The sequence below is a fragment of the Callithrix jacchus genome, chromosome 4 (assembly GCF_049354715.1).
Source record: "Callithrix jacchus isolate 240 chromosome 4, calJac240_pri, whole genome shotgun sequence".
Lineage (NCBI taxonomy): Eukaryota > Metazoa > Chordata > Mammalia > Primates > Cebidae > Callithrix > Callithrix jacchus.
Window position 1 is genome coordinate 137,853,283 of NC_133505.1, and position 18,648 is coordinate 137,871,930.

Below are 18,648 nucleotides of genomic sequence, written 5' to 3' on the forward strand. Positions count from 1 at the left end.
ATTTTATAATTTTTGTATTTCTAAGTATTTTATAATTTTATTTATAATGTTAATGTAGTTATTTTCTTAATTTCCTTTTCATATTGTATAAGTGATCTTTCATAGAGACTTATTTCAAATGTCACTTTTAAAATAAAGGCCTTTTCTGATTCTCCAAAATTCAGATCATTTTATGGAAGTGATCATTTTATCCTCTAATCCTCTTATCCCCTAGATATCTACTGTAGAAACTAATGCAACTTAGTGTATTTAATTGTTTAGAAATCTATCTTTCCCAACCAGAATTGAAAGCTCTTTGAGGGAATCTTTCATCTTTGTATCTTCAAATCCTGCCACATAGTAGAGATTCAATAAATATATTTTAATAGGTAAAGCAGTGGCAAAAAAGTGTGATGTAAACATAAAGGTCTAATTGAAAGAACATTTAACCTTAGGTAGTCTCCCTTCCCTCATTTACATTCATGTCTAAATCTTTGCATGAGAATTAAACCCTGTCCTGGTGTTCTAGAATCCCCTAAGGATGACGTACCAGAACTTTATCTGGCCGTTCATTTGGACACCCTGGTTGTTAGGATAAGAAGGGACATGAGACACAATTTACTGTGGCCTCATCACTTTTACTGTCAGGGTTAAGTGATGTGTCCAGGAACTCAAGCTAAATAATGAAAGAACTGGGTCGGAGTTAGAAGGCTCATTCTGGTTCTCTTTCTCAGCTGCAGTAGAATGAATAAAACTCCTCTGGCATCAAGATGTATTTAAAGACATGCTTTTAAGAATGACACTTAAAAATTCTACTTGACAGTTGTACATAGTAATCAACTGGAAGTATCTATTTAAGATGAGGACTATAATATTTTTAAATTGAAGTTGGTTTCAACATTATGTCAGCCTTTATATTGAAACATAGAGTACAAGTGATTTGTTAAGACCGTCTAAAATGAAACTGTTTAAGTAGCATGTAGATACAGGAACACTGTAAAAAATGTTAATAGTAATACCATAGGAACAATAAAAACAGCTTTATGGCTTTTATTTCTTTAAAGTTTTAGGTGATGAAAAGTGATTCTAAAATTTTATTGAGATTTTTCATACTATATGTGACACAATTTTAGCATAACTTACATTTGTTTTTTAAGACAGTGTCTTACTCTGTCACCAAGGCTGGAGTGCAGTGGTGCCATCAGAGCTCACTGCAGCCTTGACATCCCCGGGCTTAGGTGATTCTCCTACCTCAGCCTCCTGAGTAGCTGGGACTACAGGCATGTGCCGTCACACCTGGCTGATTATGTTTTTTTTTTTTTAAGAGATGGAATTTCAGCATGTTACCCAGGCTGCTCTCAAATTCCTGGGGTCAGGCAGTTCTCCCTCCTTGGCCTCCCAGAGTACTGGGATTATAGGCATAAACCACCTTGCCTGGCCACAAATCAAAAGTTGAACATACCATTTTTGTTACATCCGCATATTGAAATAATATATAGAGATTCTCTTTGACTTACGGTACAGTTATATGGTAGTAAACCTATTATAACTTGAAAATGCATTGAATACGTTTAACCTACCTGAAAATATAGCTTAGCATAGCCTACCTTAAATGTGCCCACAACACTTACATTAACCTATAGCTGGGCAAATCATCTGGCAACACAACACACTGTAGAGTGTTGTGTTGTTACCCTTGTGATTGAGTGACTGAATGGGAGCCGCAGCTCACTGCTGCTTTCCGTCAGTGAGAGAGAATTTCAAACTGCATATTACTATCCTGGAAAAAGACTAAAATTCAGAATCTCCAAGTACAGTTTCTACTGAACACATATTGCTTTCACACTATTGAACCACTGTAGTTTGGGAATTATCTCTATGAGTTCAGTAATATATTGAATTTTATTCCTTTTAGCATTCTAGACTGTTTTTTTTTTTTTTTGAGACGGAGTTTCGCTCTTGTTACCCAGGCTGGAGTGCAATGGCGTGATCTCGGCTCACCGCAACCTCCGACCCCTGGGTTCAGGCAATTCTCCTGCCTCAGCCTCCGGAGTAGCTGGGATTACAGGCACGTGCCACCGTGCCCAGCCGATTTTTTGTAATTTTTAGTAGAGACGGGGTTTCACCATGTTGACCAGGATGGTCTCGATCTGTTGACCTCGTGATCCACCCGCCTCGGCCTCCCAAAGTGCTGGGATTACAGGCTTGAGCCACCGCGCCCGGCCTAGACTGTTTTTATTAATAAATCTCTGTGATTATTCTCAAATTAGAGATCACGTAATCATATAAACGTCCCTAACAATATTAGAAAATGAGAGAAAACATCAAAAGCTTGGAAAGAAGAGGGAAATACTTATCTCGCAAAAAGGGTATATTATTAGAAACATATGATTTTGTTAAAGTTGATTTGTTATAGTGTACTCTGAGACAATTTTTAACAACTTCTTTGCATTTTAAGATTATTATGTAAATTTATTGCTGCTACATATTTAAAAGAGTTCACCTAAAGAAAATCTCCTATATAAAAAATATGTGAAGCCAAAAAAATAGATAAAGCTGTATTTGTTAGGGTTACAAATGTATTGTTTCTCTATTTAATTATTTATTTCAGTGTTCTCTTATATAATAAAGTATCCTAGTATATAAATATATTTTTAAGCCATTGTTCTTCAGACAATTTTCATCTTCAGTTATGAGATATATTATTTAGGAATTACCCTTACCTGACTTTTTGAAGGATATCTGATGTATGTGTTGTGTGATTTTCTGTTTAGTACTTGAAGGAATGTCTGTGGTACTAGGAGGAATTAAACAATCTCAATTATTCATAAGCTGCTCTTTCAGGACTTCCAACTTCTGTGTAAGTTGTTAACACAGATGAAAAATGACATATAGGTTTTGCATTAGTAAAAGCTTTTCTCATCCCAAATTCTCTAAGCAGTAGATTATACCACTGTGAGGAATATAAAATCAATATTAAGAAGTACTTTTCAAAAAGAAGGCGTTTTCTTTTCCCCCATTTCTATGTACCTATAGACTATATTGCAAAAGCACATTAGTAAAAGTTAAAAGTTCTTTGTGACAAATTTTATTTAAAATAGTAATAAATATGATAAAAGACTTCAGACCCAGTGAATAATGAGAGCTGATGGGTCAAAATCTGATATAACTGAAATCAGTAAATTGAAAAATGTTGGCCGGACACAGTGGCTCACGACTGTAATCCCAGAACTTTGGTTGGGAAGCTGAGGCAGGCAGATTGCTTGAGGCCAGAAGTTTGAGCTCAAACTGGCCAACATGACAAAACCTCATCTCTACCAAAAATACAAAAATTAACCATGTGTGATAGTGCGTGCCGGTAATCCCAGCTACTCAGGTGGCTGAGGCACGAGAATCGCTTGAACCAGGGAGGTGGCGGAGGTTGCGGTGAGCTGAGATTGTACCACTGCTGCAAAACAGCTTGGGTGATGGAGTGAGATTCTGTCTCAAAATAAAAAAAAAAGGAAAAAAAAAAAATGTTGTTTTCTTTAGACTCAATTGATTTGTTATGGCAAATAAGAAAATAAACATTAATGTACGTAGTAAAGAACAGTACAAATGCTCACTATTTTAATTTTCTGTTAACAAAAGTCCTTTTCTTAGATTTGTTGAACTTTTTGATAAACTCAGAAATTCAAATTTGATTTTTTTATGTTGATTGGGAAGTCCTTTTTATTGTGCTGAAATTTGTCCTGTGAGACTATAGCCTCCCAGGAGACAAAAATAACTTAATAGTCTCATGCATGCAGCCTTCAGCAGATACTGTGCTTGACACATATAGGGAGTGCTCACTAAGTAACTGAATAAATGAATTTGTGCTTCCACACCTTTATGCTATTTGTCTTCTGGGGTGATATAAACATGTTGCTAAATTGCTGTCAGAAGCTCTTATATGGGATAATTCTTCAAATCTGTGAAGTCTTAGAAATTATGCTCTAATCAGTCAAATCTTAGGAACGTAGTAAGTTAGTCCATCATGACATATGTAAAACTGTAAGACATCGTTAATATTGACTGTTTTTTGACCCATAAAGGTGACAGTTTTGTATGATTCAGCCTAATATTTCAACATGAGGTTCTTTTAAAACAGTTGAGGATATGCCAAGATAGAGAGGATCGAAGTTGTGTTATGACAGGGTAGTTGAGAAAAGATGTTTTTGTAATTTATATGAACTATAAGTTGATAAGTTAATTACAGTAATAATTGTTAGGAATACACTCTCACTCTTTCTTACCATGCTTATGCTGGACTTGTCTTTCTTCTTTGGCTACCCAGCATCTAATTTTTTTACACCACTCTCGTGTCAGATACGTTCTTTCACAGGCTCTCTTTACTGCTAGTGAAGGAAAATATGATCTTGGTCTGATACAGACTTTGAATCAGAAGCTGGCAACTTAAAGAAGAAAAGGACCATGCAGAATTCATCCTTGGGATAGGTGTGTCATCAGTGACAGCTGTCATCAGTCCAAGGCCAGTGGGAGCAATTTGGCCCTTTGTGTGCTGTTTGTGGTTTGGCACCTGATGCTCAGTGGAAAAGGAGGTGTTGGTACTGGACCTGGGCTCCACGATGTAAGGCTGGTTGCCTCGCCGGGGGCCAAATGGACACACCATTCCTCTTCGTACCTGAAAACTACGTCATCATTCTGAGCGCATTACTCAGCATCTGGCCTCTCCACGCGGTGTCCCCACAGCCATTTCCGCATTTCAATCTCAGTCCTCCAAACTAGGCACTCAGCCCCGCCGAAATTAAAAAAATCCCACTGAGACCTGCCCTATGGCAGCTTGCCCCGTACGTCCTCAGCCAGTCCACTTGCCAGCAGCCCCGCCTGGCTGCCAATGTACGCTCGCCTCATCCGTGCCCAGTCCCTTCATAACCAATGAGACTACCTCTGCTTTGTTTCCCCGCAGCCAATCAACTACCTCCACTCCTTATACAACCCACGCCCTAAAGAAGAGAAGCGTGACTTCTCTGGCCCCTTTGCTGGGCCATGGAACCTCGCCCCGGGGCTGAATAAATTGGCTTTTACTTTTTTACTCCGGTCTCCGTTTCCTCATTTAACTTGGCAATAAACCTTACACAGAGAACTTTGGACATCTCCTGTCTCCTTGGCTTCATGGCCTTTCAGCCTGGTCCTCTGGTCTTTGTTGTGGTCTTTCTTTATGTATTTTTTATTTTTTTGAGACTGGGTCTCACTCTGTCACCCAGCTCAACTTCCAAAATAGCTGGGACTACAGGCACACTCCACCATGCCTGGCTATTTTTTTTGTATATTTGGTAGAGACAGGGTTTCACTGTTACCCAGGCCAGTCTTGAACTACTGAGCTCAGGCAGTTTACCCACCTTGGACTCCCAAAGTGCTGGGTTTATAGGATTCAGCCACCACACCAGGCCCTCCCAGTGTTCTTGTATGAATTCTTTTCCTGCTCAACTCAGCCAAAGTTGCCATTTGTTGTTTACAACTGAGAACCAGTGTTCTATTGCTTAACCTTCTTTATTACCCTAGAAGAGAGACAAAAAGCTATTTGGGTGCAGTGACTACCAGCACAGAGCTTTTAGAATATGCCCCAAATTTATATACCATGATTGAAATGTCACAGCACATTAATTAGCTTTTAGTATAAAGTAGAATAATAAAGAAAATAACACAGTTAAAGTAAAATAACAGTAAGGTTTCAAAGATGTGGTCAGAAACTGCTTTGAGTTATTCACCGAGTTTCTCTCCTTATGTTTCTTATATCCCTTGTTCTTTGTCTGCCCCCTTCTGGGCAGTGAGTGACACTTATGTTTCAGAAGAGGAAGAATACAGCAGCAAAAGTAGAGAAAAGGCTTTAGAGTTTCAACAACTTAGCATAACGGTATGTTTTTACCTGTCCCCGATACTAGAAAAGATACTCTAGTTTGGGTGAAGAAGAGTTAGAGGCCAAGCAAGAGTGTGTGTTCTTGCCCCTCTGTCATTCCATGAGTGAAACAACAGAAATCCAGATAAGTCTTGAGAGCAGGAGTGACCTGTGCTCCGTCCCTGAGAAGTCTGCACAGATTCAGCAAAGCCAGAATTCCCTGTGCTCCCGGACTGCCACTGAAGGTGACAGAAGAGAGGATGGTTTCATGTGCCAGGTGGATGGTGTTCAGACCTTTTTGGGCCCTTTCCACCTTGATCTCCGACACTCGGCTGTTTCTGTGTGCTCAAGAGGAACAGGAAGGCAGTAAAGGGCCTCACGAGCCCCACTGAGTTCCTGCTTGCTCTGGTGTGGTATGGTAAGCTATAGGATGAAATCTTGTGTATCTGGGAGGGCACCAAAGTTTCAGAGAATCCTTGTATATGGGAATGAGGGAGAATCCAGTTGCCGAAATCAAGCTTGGTGCATGTCTTAGGAGATGCCAAATAGTGATCCAAATGCGGCCCACCTCTCTCCTCCAATCAAAAATGCTGTGATACTCCATTAGCTGCCGTCTTCAACAAAGATACAGTCCCAGGGAACACTAAGAATTTTCAAAATGTCTAATTTTTCCCACCAGGAAGAAATAGATATTCTAGTTGAAATACAGATGAGTAGCCAGGTGTGGTGATGTATGCATGTAGTCCCAGCTACTTGGAGGTTGAGGCAGAGGATCACTTGAGCCCAGGAGTTCGAGACCAGAATGGGCAACATTGTGAGACACCATCTTAAAAAAACAAACAAACAAACAAACAAACAAACAAACAAACAAACAAACTATAGATGACTAAATAAAGTTACTGTCACAGGAACGTTTCATAGCTTACTATGAGGATGCAAAGGCATAAGAATTATATAATGGACTTGGGGGAAATTTGCTAGGGGATCAGGGGTAAAAGACTACCTATTGAGTGCAGTGTACATTGCTGGTTGCATGGAAAAGTTCTTTAGTGGTGATTTCTTAGATTCTGGTACACTAAAGAACTTTTCCATGCAACCAGCACCACCTGCTCCTCCAAAACTAATGAAATAAAAATTAAAATAAAACCAATCTCGTTATACTCTTCTAGTTATTTTAAAATGTGCAATTAAATTCTTACTGACTATAGTCACTTTATTATGCTGTCAAATACCAGGTCTTCATCTCTCTATTTTTTTTTAATGCCCATTAACATCCCTATTTCTTTCCTATCCCCTACTACCTTTCCCAGATTCTGGTAACCATCTTCCTATGCTCTATCTCCATGAGATAGATTGTCTTAATTTTTAGCTTCCACAAATAAAGTGAGAACACGTGAAGCTTGTCTTTCTTTGCCTGGCTTATTTTACTTGAATTGAATGACCTCCAGTGCCACCTGTGTTGTTGCAAATGACAGGGTATCATTCTTTTTTATGGCTGAATAGAATGTACCACATTTTCTTTCTCCATCTGTTGATGGACAGACACTTAGGTTGCTTCTGAATCTTGGCTATTGTGAATAGTGCTGCAACAAACATGGGAGTGCAGATATCTCTTCAATATACTGATTTCCTTTCTTTTGAGTATATACCCAGCAGTGGGATTGCTGGCTTGTATAGTAGCTGTATTTTTAGTGTTTTAGGGAAAATTCAAACTGTTCTCCATAGTAGATGTATTAATTGACATTTCCACCAACAGTATATGAGGGTTCCTTTTTCTCCACTTCCTCCCCAGCATTTGTTATTGCCTGTCTCTTTTGGTTAAAAGCCATTTTAACTGAGGTGAGATGATATTTCATTGTAGTTTTGATTTGCATTTCTCTTACGATCAGTGATGTTGAACACCTTTTTATAAACCTGTTTGCCATTTGTGTGTCTTCTTTTGAGAAATGAGTATTCAGATCTTTGCTAATTTTAAAATTGAATTATTAAAATTTTTCCTATAGAGTTGTTTGAGCTCATCATAATTCTGGTTATTAATCCCTTGTCAGAAGGGTAGTTTGCACATATTTTCTCTTCTTCTGTGGGTTGTCTCTCTGTTGATTGTTTTCTTTGCTATGCAGAAGGAAGCTTTTTTTCTTTCTTTTTTTTTTGAAATGGTCGCACTCTGTTTCCCAGGCTGGAGTGTAGTGGTGCAGTTTCAGCTAACTACAACCTCCGCCTTCCAGGCTCAAGTGATCCTCCCACCGTGCCCTCCCAAGTAGCTGGGACTACAGGTGTGTACCACCATGCCCTGGCTAATTTTCATATCTTTTTGTAGAGATGAGGTCTAGCCATGTTGCCCAGGCTGGCTTCTGAACTCAAGTAGTTCGCACATCTTGGCCTCCCAAAGTTCTGGGATAACAGATGTGACCCACCATGCCCAGCCAGAAGCTTTTAAGCTTGATGTGGTCTCATTTATTTATTTTTGCTTTGGTTGCCTGTGCGTGTGAGGTATTACTCAAGAAATCTTTGCCCAGACCAATGTTCTGGAGAGTTTTTCCATTGTTTTCTTGTAGTAGTTTTATAGTTTGAGATCTAGATTTAAGTCTTTAATCCACTTGATTTGATTTTTGTATATGGTGAGAGACAGGGGTCTAGTTTCATTTTTCTGCATATGGATATCCAGTTTTCCCAGCACCATTTAATGAAAAAACTGTCTTTTCACCATTGTATGCTCTTGGCATCTTTGTTGAAATTGAATTCACTGTAGAGGTGTGGATTCATTTCTGGGTTCTCTATTCTGATCCATTGAGCTAAATGTCTGTTTTTATGCTAGTACCATGCTGTTTTTGTTACTATAGCTTTGTAGTATAACTTGAAGTTAAGTAATATGATTCCTTCAGTTTTGTTCTCTTTTCTCAAGATAATTTTGACTGTTCTGGGTCTTTTGTGGTTCCATGTGAATTTTAGGATTTTTTTTTCTATTTCTGTGAATAATGTCATTGGAATTTTGATAGGGAGTACATGGAATCTCAGATTGCTTTGGGTAGTATGGATATTTTAACAACATTGATGTTTCCAATCCGTGAACATGGAATATCTTTCCATTTTTTTGGTGCTATCTTTTAACTTATTCAATTAGTGTTTTATGGTTTTAATTGTAGAAATTTTTTGCTGCTTTGGTTAATTCCTAGGTGTTTTGTTTGTGACTATTGTAAATGGGATTACTTTTTGGATTTCATTTTCAGATTGTTCACTATTGTCATATAGTAATGCTACTGATTTTTGTATATTGATTTTGTATCCTGTACCTTTACTGAATTTTTTAATCAGTTCTAACAGTTTTTGGTTGACTCTTTTGGTTTTTTAAAAAATGTAAGATCATATCATCTGCAAACAAGTGTAATTTGACTTCTTTTCCAATTTGGATGCCCTTTATTTCCTTCTGTTGTCTGATTGCTCTAGCTACGACTTCTTATATTATGTTGAATAACAGTGGTGAAAGTGGGCATCCTCGTTGTGCTCCAGAGGTTAGAGGAAAGGCTGCCAGTTTTTCCTTATTCAGTATGATACTAGATGTGGCTTTATTATATATAGCTTTTATTATGTTGAAGTATGTTCCTTCTATACACAGTTTTTTGAGTTTTTTTTAAAATCATGAAGGGATGTTTAATTTTATCAGATGCTTTATCAGAATCAATTGAAATGATCGTATGGTTTTTATCCTTCATTCTGTTGATATGATGTATCACATTGATTTATACAGATATTTTGAACCATCCTTGCATCCCTGGAATAAATCCATTTGGTTATAATGAATGATCTTTTTAGCGTATTGAATTTAGTTTGTGAATATTTTAGATTGAAGATTTTTGCATCAATGTTTATCAGAGATATTGGTGTGTAGTTTTCTTTATTTGATATGCCTTTGTCTGGTTTTGATATCAGGGTAATATTGGCCTCGTAGAATGAGTTTGGAAAAGTATTCCCTCCTCCTCTATTTTTTGGAATAGTTTGACTAGGATTGGTATTAGCTCTCCTTTAAATGTTTGGTGGAATTCAGCAGTGAAGGCATCAGGTCTCAAGCTTTTCATTGCTGGGAGGTGTTTTACTATGGCATTTATCTCATTTTTTATTGGTCTGTCCAGGTTTTGGATTTCTTCATGGTTCAATCTTCATAGATTGTATGTGTCTAGGAATTTATTTGTGTCCTCTAGATTTTACAATTTATTGGCATATAGTTGCTCATAGCAGCCACTAATGATCCTTTGAATTTATGGGGTATCAGTTGTACTGTCTCATTTATCAGCTCTTATTTTATATGTTTGGGTCTTCTATCTTTGTTCTTAGTCTGGCTAAAGGTTTGTCAATTTTGCTTATCTTTTCAAAAAAGCAACTTTTCATTTTGTTATTTTTTTTGGATTCTTTTTCATTTTCATTTATTTCTGCTTTGATATTTAATATCTCCCACTAATTTTGGGTTGGGTTTGCTCTTGCTTTTCTAGTTCTTTAGGATGATTTATAAGGTTATCTGTTTAAAGTTTTGCTTCTTTTTGATATAGGCATTTATAACTACAAAATTCTCTCTTAGTACAGCTTTTGCTGTATCCCATAGGTTTTGTTGGTATGTTGTGTTTCCCTTATCATTTGTTTCAAGAATTTTTTTCAGTTTTCTTCTTAATTTCTTCATTGGCCCATTGGTCATTCAGGAGCATATTGTTTAATTTCCATATCTTTGTATATTTCCCCAAATTCCTCTTATTATTGACTTGTAGTTTTCTTCTGTTATGGCCAGAGAAGTTGCTTGATATCATTTCAGTTTTCTGAATGTTTTAAGACTTATTTTGTGACCTAACGTATGGTCTGTCCTTGGGAATGATTCATGTACAGAGGAAAAGAATGTGTATTCTGCAGCCATTAGATGAAACATTCTGTAAATATCTATTAGGTCCATTTGGTCTGTATAGTGCAGATTAAGTCTATGGTTTCTTTTTTGATTTTCTGTCTGGAAGATATGTCCAGTGCTGAAAGTAGGGTGTTGAAGTATCCAACTATTATTGTATTGGAGTCTCTCTTTTTAGCTCTAGTAATGTTTCTTTTGCATATCTGGGTGATCCAGTGTTGGGTGCAAATATGTTTACAATTGTTATATCTCTTGCTGAATTAACTCCTTAATCATTATATAATGACCTTCATTGTCTCTTCTTACAGTTTTTGCTTGAAATGTATTTTTTCTGATAGAAGCATATACACTCCTGCTCCTTTTTGAGTAGGATTGGTATTAGCTCTTCTTTAAATGTTTGGTGGAATTCAGCAGTGAAGGCATAGGATTTCTTTTTTCTTTTTTTTTTTTCCAGTCTGTGTGCATCTTTATAGGTGAAGTGTGTTTCTTGCAGGCACCAGATTATTGAATCTTGTTTTTTAAAATCCATTCTGCCACTCTGTGTCTTTTTATTGGAGAGTTTAGGCTATTTACATTCAATGTTATTAGTGTTAAGTAAGGACTTACTATTGCCATTTGTCATTTGTTTTTGCTTTTGTGATTTTCTCTTCCTCTTTTCTTCTTGCCTTTTTTTAGTTAGGGTGATATTCTCTTGTGGTATGACTTAACTTCCTGCTTTTTATTCTTTTGTGTATACGTTGTATATGTTTTGCTTTGAGGTTACCCTGAGGCTTGCAAATATTATCTTATAACTCATTATTTTAAAGTGATGTCAACTTAACCCTGATTGAATAAACAAGCAAAAAGAAAACTAATAAAAACTTTTCACCTTAACTTTGTTCTCCCACTTTTTTGTTGTTTCTCTTTTTGTCTTATAGTGATATGTCTTGAAGAGTTGTAGTATTTATTATTTTGATTAGTTCATTGTTTAATATTTCTTCTGACAGAACTAATCTATATACCCTCATTACAGTGTTACAATAGTCCATGTTTTTCTTTGTGCTTATTATTTCTAGTGAGTTTCCTACCTTCAGATGATTTATTATTGTTCATTAATGTCCTTTTCTTTCAGATTGAAAAACTATCTTTAGCATGTCCTATAAAACAGGTCTGGTGTTGGTGAAATCCCTCAGCTTTTGTTTCTCTGGGAAAGTCTTTATTTCTCCTTCATGTTTGAAGGATATTTTTATCAGATATGCTATGCTAGAGTAAAAGATGTTTCCTTTTAGCATCTTAACTATGTCATCATATTCTCTCCTGGCCTGTAAAGTTTCCACTGAAAAGTCTGCTGCCAGACATATTGGAGCTCTACACTGTATGTTATTTGCTTGATTTTTCTTGCTGCTTTTAGGATCCTTTCTTTATTCTTGACCTTTGGGTGTTTGCTTATTAAATCCCTTTAGGTAGTCTTCTTTGAATTAAATCTGCATGGTGTTCTATAACCTTCTTATAGTTGAATATTGCTGTCTTTCTTCAGATTTGGGAAGTTCTCTGTTATTATCCTTTTGAATAAACTTTCAACCCCTATCTCTTTCTCTAACTCTTCTTTAGGCCAATCACTCTTAGATTTGTCCTTTTGAAACAATTTTCTAGGTCTTGTAGGTGGTCTTCATTGTTTTATGTTCTTTTTTCTTTTGTCTTCTCTGACTATTTTCAAATAGCCTGTCTTCAAGCTCACTAATTCTTTCTTCTGTCTGTTCGGCCCTGCTATTAAGAGATTGTAATACCTTCTTCAACATGTCAGTTGCATTTTTCAACTCGAGAATTTCTGCTTGATTCTTTTTAATTATTTCAATATCTTTGTTAAATTTATCTGATAAAATTCTGAGTCATTCCTGTGTGCCAGTTTTCATATCTTTAGAATTGACTTAATAGTATTAGCCCCACCTATTTTTGGATAAAAAAAACCATGTGAAAATTTATTTACCCTTGATCTTTGCAAAGTATGATTTTTTTACATATATGCCAAATGATTCTGTCCTCCTCTTTGTGCATTCTAGTTCGATGTTTGTGAAATTATAGCAATGTCATGTTGTTAACATATAGTGCCTTTGTTATTGTGCCTATTTTATTTTTTAATTTTTTTATTCAAAAGTAATATATGTTCATTATAACAATTCAAACCATGTATGTTTCTATGTATAACTCTGGTCTCTTCTACCTCTACTCAATCTCAAACCACATCCCAAGGTATTCTATACTATTTTTCCATGTTAGTAAAAATAGATAGGCTATTTTCTTTATTTCTCTCTCTTACATTCCAGAGAACCATGTTATAGATGTAATAACCATGTAAGTTCTCTTTTTTTGCTTAATGGATCATGGCCATCTTCTCATGTCTATGTGTTAGTTCTAATTAATTCCTTTTATTTCCTTCATGATGGCCATATAGTAATTTATCAACCACTTCTTTATTGATGAAAGTTATCTCCAGTTTGTGTGAATTCAGATAATGCTTTAATAAATATTTTTTCATAGAATTTTGTATACTGATGCTTTTATTTCTTTTGTATTTTCCCAGAATTCGAACTGCTAGCTCAAAATGCTGGTGTAGCTTAAATTTTAATAGTTGCTACCCAGATTGCTTTCCATCGTGCTTGTGGCAGTTCTCATTCTGCAACACCATCATTTCTTCATGTATTTTCTCTAACTCCGTCTCCTTTGCCCTTGTTCAGGGACTTCAGTTACAGACACATTAGACAACTTGACATTGTCCCAGGGCTCACTGATAATTCTGTTCTCTATTCTTTTTTCTTTACATTTTCTTTTTTTTTAGTGTGTTTTCTTTTATGTTCTATTGCATTGTTTTCAAATTTATCAATATTTTGCTCTGCTGTGTCTCACCTGTTACTTCCATCCAGTTAATTTTTCTCAGAAATTGCTGTTTCCATCTCTCTATAAAGTTGATTTGAATTTGGATTTTAATAGTTTCCATGTCTCTACTTGACTTTTTGAACCTAGGACATACAGTTACAATAACTATTTTGATGCCCTATGTACTAATTTTAACCTCTATGTCAGTTCTGAGTCACTTTTGATTAATTGATTAATCTTTTCAAAAATGAGGGCCATATTGACCAGTTAGTTTGCATGCCTAGTAGTTTTTGATTAGATGCCAGGCATTGTAAAGTTTACCTTGTTGGGTGCTGGATTGTTTTGTATTTCTATAAATATCCTTGGGCATTGTTCTGGTACACAAGTTACTTGGAAATAGTTTTTTGTTTGTTTGTTTTGGGTCTTGCTTCTAAGATTTTTTGGGTACTAGAAGAGTACCAGTCCAGAGTTAATTATTCTTCACTAGTGAGGCAAGACTATTCTTTTTACCTGATGTCTCATGAATCTTGAGTCTCTACTTGAGTCTCTACAGTCTGGCTAATGGGACAGACAGTATTTCTGGGCTCCATCTGGGTTTCTCCTCCTTACACAAGGCCTTGGACACTCAAAGATATAAGCTGGGACAATCAAAGATCTCACCTTTTCTTATTAGAGTACTGGACACTCTTCCCTCTAATCCTTTTGAGTATGTTTCTCCCCAGCCCAGGATAGTTTCCTTGCACACATGCACTGTTAAGGAGGACTCCGTTGAATATTCTGGGGGAACCCTTTGAAGAGCTCTGAAATTTTCTTGGTTTAGGTCTCACGTCTCAACTACTCTGTCCCTTTTAGCTCTTTTCCCTCAACCCAGGAATGGCTGGACTCTTATCTGTTTCACCTCCTACACAAGGCCTTGGACACTCAAGGATATAAGCTGGAACAGTCAAAGGGCTTACCTTGTTTGTTTCTCGTTGCTCAGGGAACGTTTCTGCTGATTTATCTTGGAAGCAGAAGTTTTAGACATGAAGGGTTTCAGATGAGCTAGTCCTTTTTTATACTTATGGAAACCACTGGGATGTTCAGTGAAAATCAGCGTCATGTCAGCCCAACAGTTATTCTGTTTATTAGGTAGCCTTTCAAATTGTTTTTGTGAGTTTTACCGTAGGTGTGAAATCACTGGACATTTAACTGTCATATAGCATTTGTTATCATCACATTATGAATTTTTGCTCTCTTTTAAAGAAAGTATCTTAAACAGGTCTATACAATAATTTTCACTGTAAAATAATTAGTTATTGTTTGAGCTGGTATTTTTTTGCAATTAAAGACAACTGTGAAAATATTGTAGCAGCATTTCTTTGTTTCTCATTATTTTCTTCAGAGACTGCAAATAGGACATTTCAAGAAAAAGGCATCCGGGCAGGAGAGAGCAGAAGTTTTAAGCCTCATTTGACCTTCATGAAGTTGTCAAAAGCACCGTGGCTCCGTAAGAATGTGAGTGCATGTTCTTATTGCAAGCCTGTTTTACCAGGCCATGCCAGCCATGAGCATGGTCAGGAGCATGAGTGAGTGACATTGCTGTGGTCTCTGACACCACTCTTGCTTCTGGGATTTCAAGTCAGGTTGGTACCAATTTCCAGGAACGCTGAGGATGCTCCTGGCCCTCCACGGAGGCTATTTGAGCTTTGCCTTCCTTTGCCACTGTGGCTGTTCTCCCATACTCTGGCATCATTTATTTCTACCACTGTTGCTGCATCTGCTTCATCCTCGAGGTGGTGCCATAGTTCAGTTTTGCTGCTATTCTTGCTTGTGGTTATTTGCATCCTGTTGCTCTCAAAGCTTCCTCCGCTGGCCTGTGTACGCTGGTGCTGCTCACTGCCAACTGGGTTCTTCAAGGCGGGCAAAGCTTTTTTACCCCTCTTCCTGTCACTCTTTAAGGTTTCCAAAAGATCATCTTTCAGTAGTTGCCTCCATTGAGGCCTTGGAACCAGGTGTACCAGAGACTGGGTATGAGAGTAACTGAGGGACCCCCTTTCCTGGAGGTATTTAAAAATACTTCTCCCTAAGGATGGTCAGCAGTGGCACAATCCAAGCAACAGGTCTTTTGACTTCCCCTGTCTCAGGGTGATTTCCTGCCTTTGTAGGCCACCCCTTCTTCCCTCCGAGGTCAGAGCAACTTTTGACTTTCTTCTAGGTTCATGAGCATTTCTCCTAAAATCCTAAGGCCACCCTTCATTGTGTTTCCCATTTCAGCCTAGGGGGTTCCTCACGCAGATTCAGACACATGATGGCCTGCTCTGATAGATCAGCGTTTTAGAGGTGGGCATGCAGATTAATAGCTGCTCTCTGCTCTCCATGACCCTTTGCTGTAGTTAAGACTGATTTGCAGCTCTAGAAATGAAGGCCATGTATAGTAGTAAGTAGATTTTTTTTTCTAAATTTGGCACATTTTGTATTTAATGTCTCTGTCCTCAGAAAAGTCTTTTGGGTCTTTTAAATCATGGGTTTGGGTGCCTCACCATCTTGTAGTTGAGTTTTCTATAAACTATTGCTGAAAATCTCAAAAAGATATCTTGCATGGTTTTTTGGATTGCAATGCCACAAATTTAGTAGTATCATATAAGGTATCATTCCAGAATATGTTAGGTAAAGTAATTGGCGTAAATGATAGATTTTGGAATCTGGCATGATAAAAATTTACAAAACCTGTTGACTGAAAGTTTGAATTCTTATTGGTTATCTTTCTTGTTTTGCTTTCAAATGGATTATCCTCTTCCAAGTGGTTTCAAACTTAATCACAGAATGACAATCAGTGGTGAAGGTAATATCTCCATTCCAAAATGTTTCTTTGTCTTTATAGTATTAACTTTGAAATGAGAGCACCCAAGGGATTTTATTAAAAAACTGCTTAGACTATATGTGTCAACATTTCAAGCTGCATTTAAATGATTTATTGGCAGTTAATTTCACAGAAACAATCTTACCCTATAGAAAAGTGACGTGAGACTTGGAATGGTTGTGATGTCACTGAGATCACAATTTTATCAGTTACAGAGCCCTGTCTCTGTACCTGAGAAACCATCCTATCTCATTCTGTCTCACATTCTTCCCTCCTCCTGGCCAGCTCTAGTTCACACAGAGTCATTTCTATATGTAAGGAGCTCCTGTTCCAAATCATCTTAATTAAGTAAATATGTATTGAATGACTACTGTGTGCCAGACACTGGGTGCTGGGCACAGAGTGGTGATGAATATAGTCACTGTTTGAATGGTACACAAATACAAATCAGATTGCATTTTGTTTAGGTTAGAATGCTTGATTTTTAGAAAATGAATTATGATCTTATTTTTCAGAAAGTCAAATAAGAATTTTTTCTTTTAATTTATGGAATGAATCTATTCCCATCACTACTATGATGGTCAGTTTGCCTGAAAGTTTGAGGAAGTGGATCTTAGATTTGGGAATTCACAAGTCAGCTGGGGTACCTTTTGAAACTTCAGATTTCCACCCTCTACCCTTAGATTAAAGATGCACCTAGGACCTAAGCTTTTGATGTTCAGTAAATGCCATCTATGATTCTGATCCAGATGATCTGCAGAGGAGTATACTTGAGACCTGTAGGCTTAAATAAATATCCAACAGTTTCTTGTGCAGTAAATCTACGGTAAAGGTTAAAACCTATGAAAAGGTGGCATACATACAAGAGGATTTCATTTATTTACTTTATTATAATTCATGATTTGGTATGTATATTGTTTAAAATACATGGTTTCTTAGTCTCATTCTTAATGTTTTTACATTTACAGATATCTATTTTCCTCTCTCTCAGTGCTAATTTTCTTCTGGATTTTTGTTTTAAATCCATCCATTGATCTAATGGTCACAAGCAGATGATCATTAAATAAAGATGATCATGGAATGTATTGCTGGCCTTCCATGTTATTTAGAGTGAAAGTGAAATAAAAGAAGGGGGTGGCAAGATAGTTTTTTTTTTTTCTCCACTTGCATGTTAGGAGATTGGACTCATTTCACATATTTTATTTTTTATTTAAAAAGTTATTTTAATTATAGAAGTATTATCTGAATATATGTTTACTGTAAACAGTCCAAATACATACAGACCTACAGAGTGAAAGTTACAGTTTCTCCCTCATTACCATCCTGCAACCTCCTTTTCCAATATAATGTTTCTCTCTCTCTAGGTAAACATTGCCAGTAGATCCTTCCAGACTTTTTCCTATGCATGGCAAATATATATGGACACACATACACATACACGCATATAATTTCTTTAAAACAGAAACAATTATTTTGATTTATCATAATTGAAATATTCTTCCCTTGATGAATCATTAGATTGATTTCTGTTTCTTTGCTACCACAAATAATGCTGTTATGAACTTCCTTGTTCGCTTTTCTTTGGGTGGATATGCCAGTATTTCAAAGTACCAATTTTTTGAATTGGAATTCTAAGGGCAAAGGGTATTGGACATTATAAACTTTCAGAAACATCTCAAATTGCCTTGTCAAGCAATAGTGCCAACTTATACTCCCGACCATGGTGTATGAGAAGAACATTTGTTAGGATAAACTTGTGATAGAAAGACTATCAGAGGTCATATAAAATTGATAATGGCCCTTTGAGCATGAATTATGCAACTGACATTAAAAAAATATAAAAAAAAATCTCGTTTTCTTTAAGATGTCCTAGCTGCTATTATTCTAAAGAATTTAAAAAGAGAAGTTCTTTATGCATAAAATGTTTACTAATTTAAAAAGAGAAGTTCTTTATGCATAAAGATGTTTGCTGATGTTAATAATAGGGAAATAATAGAAATAACTCCCACAACAAAAAGGAAATATTTAAGTCAATTATGGTGTAAATCGTATAAATGTTGTAAGCAGCTAGTAAAGTAGATATAAGGATTCTATAACAGCACAAAAAGGTAAATAAAACACTATACCATATATAGTATATAAAATCTATACTATAATTAAAATTGCATAAAAATGGTTTCCTTGGGTTTGCCTTGCCAATACCTTAATGATTTCAGT

General features: G+C 36.5%; 1 protein-coding gene across 4 annotated transcripts in view; it reads left to right on the plus strand.

The window, feature by feature from the left end:
- AKAP7 (A-kinase anchoring protein 7) overlaps positions 1-18,648 on the plus strand; it is a 148,919-nt gene that overhangs the window by 54,693 nt on the left and 75,578 nt on the right. For all 4 annotated transcript variants that reach the window (XM_002746958.6, XM_008995070.5, XM_054254440.2 and 1 more), the window contains one exon: positions 14,974-15,086. In XM_002746958.6, the coding sequence (XP_002747004.4) occupies positions 14,974-15,086 (113 nt within the window). The remainder of the gene's footprint in view (positions 1-14,973; positions 15,087-18,648) is intronic.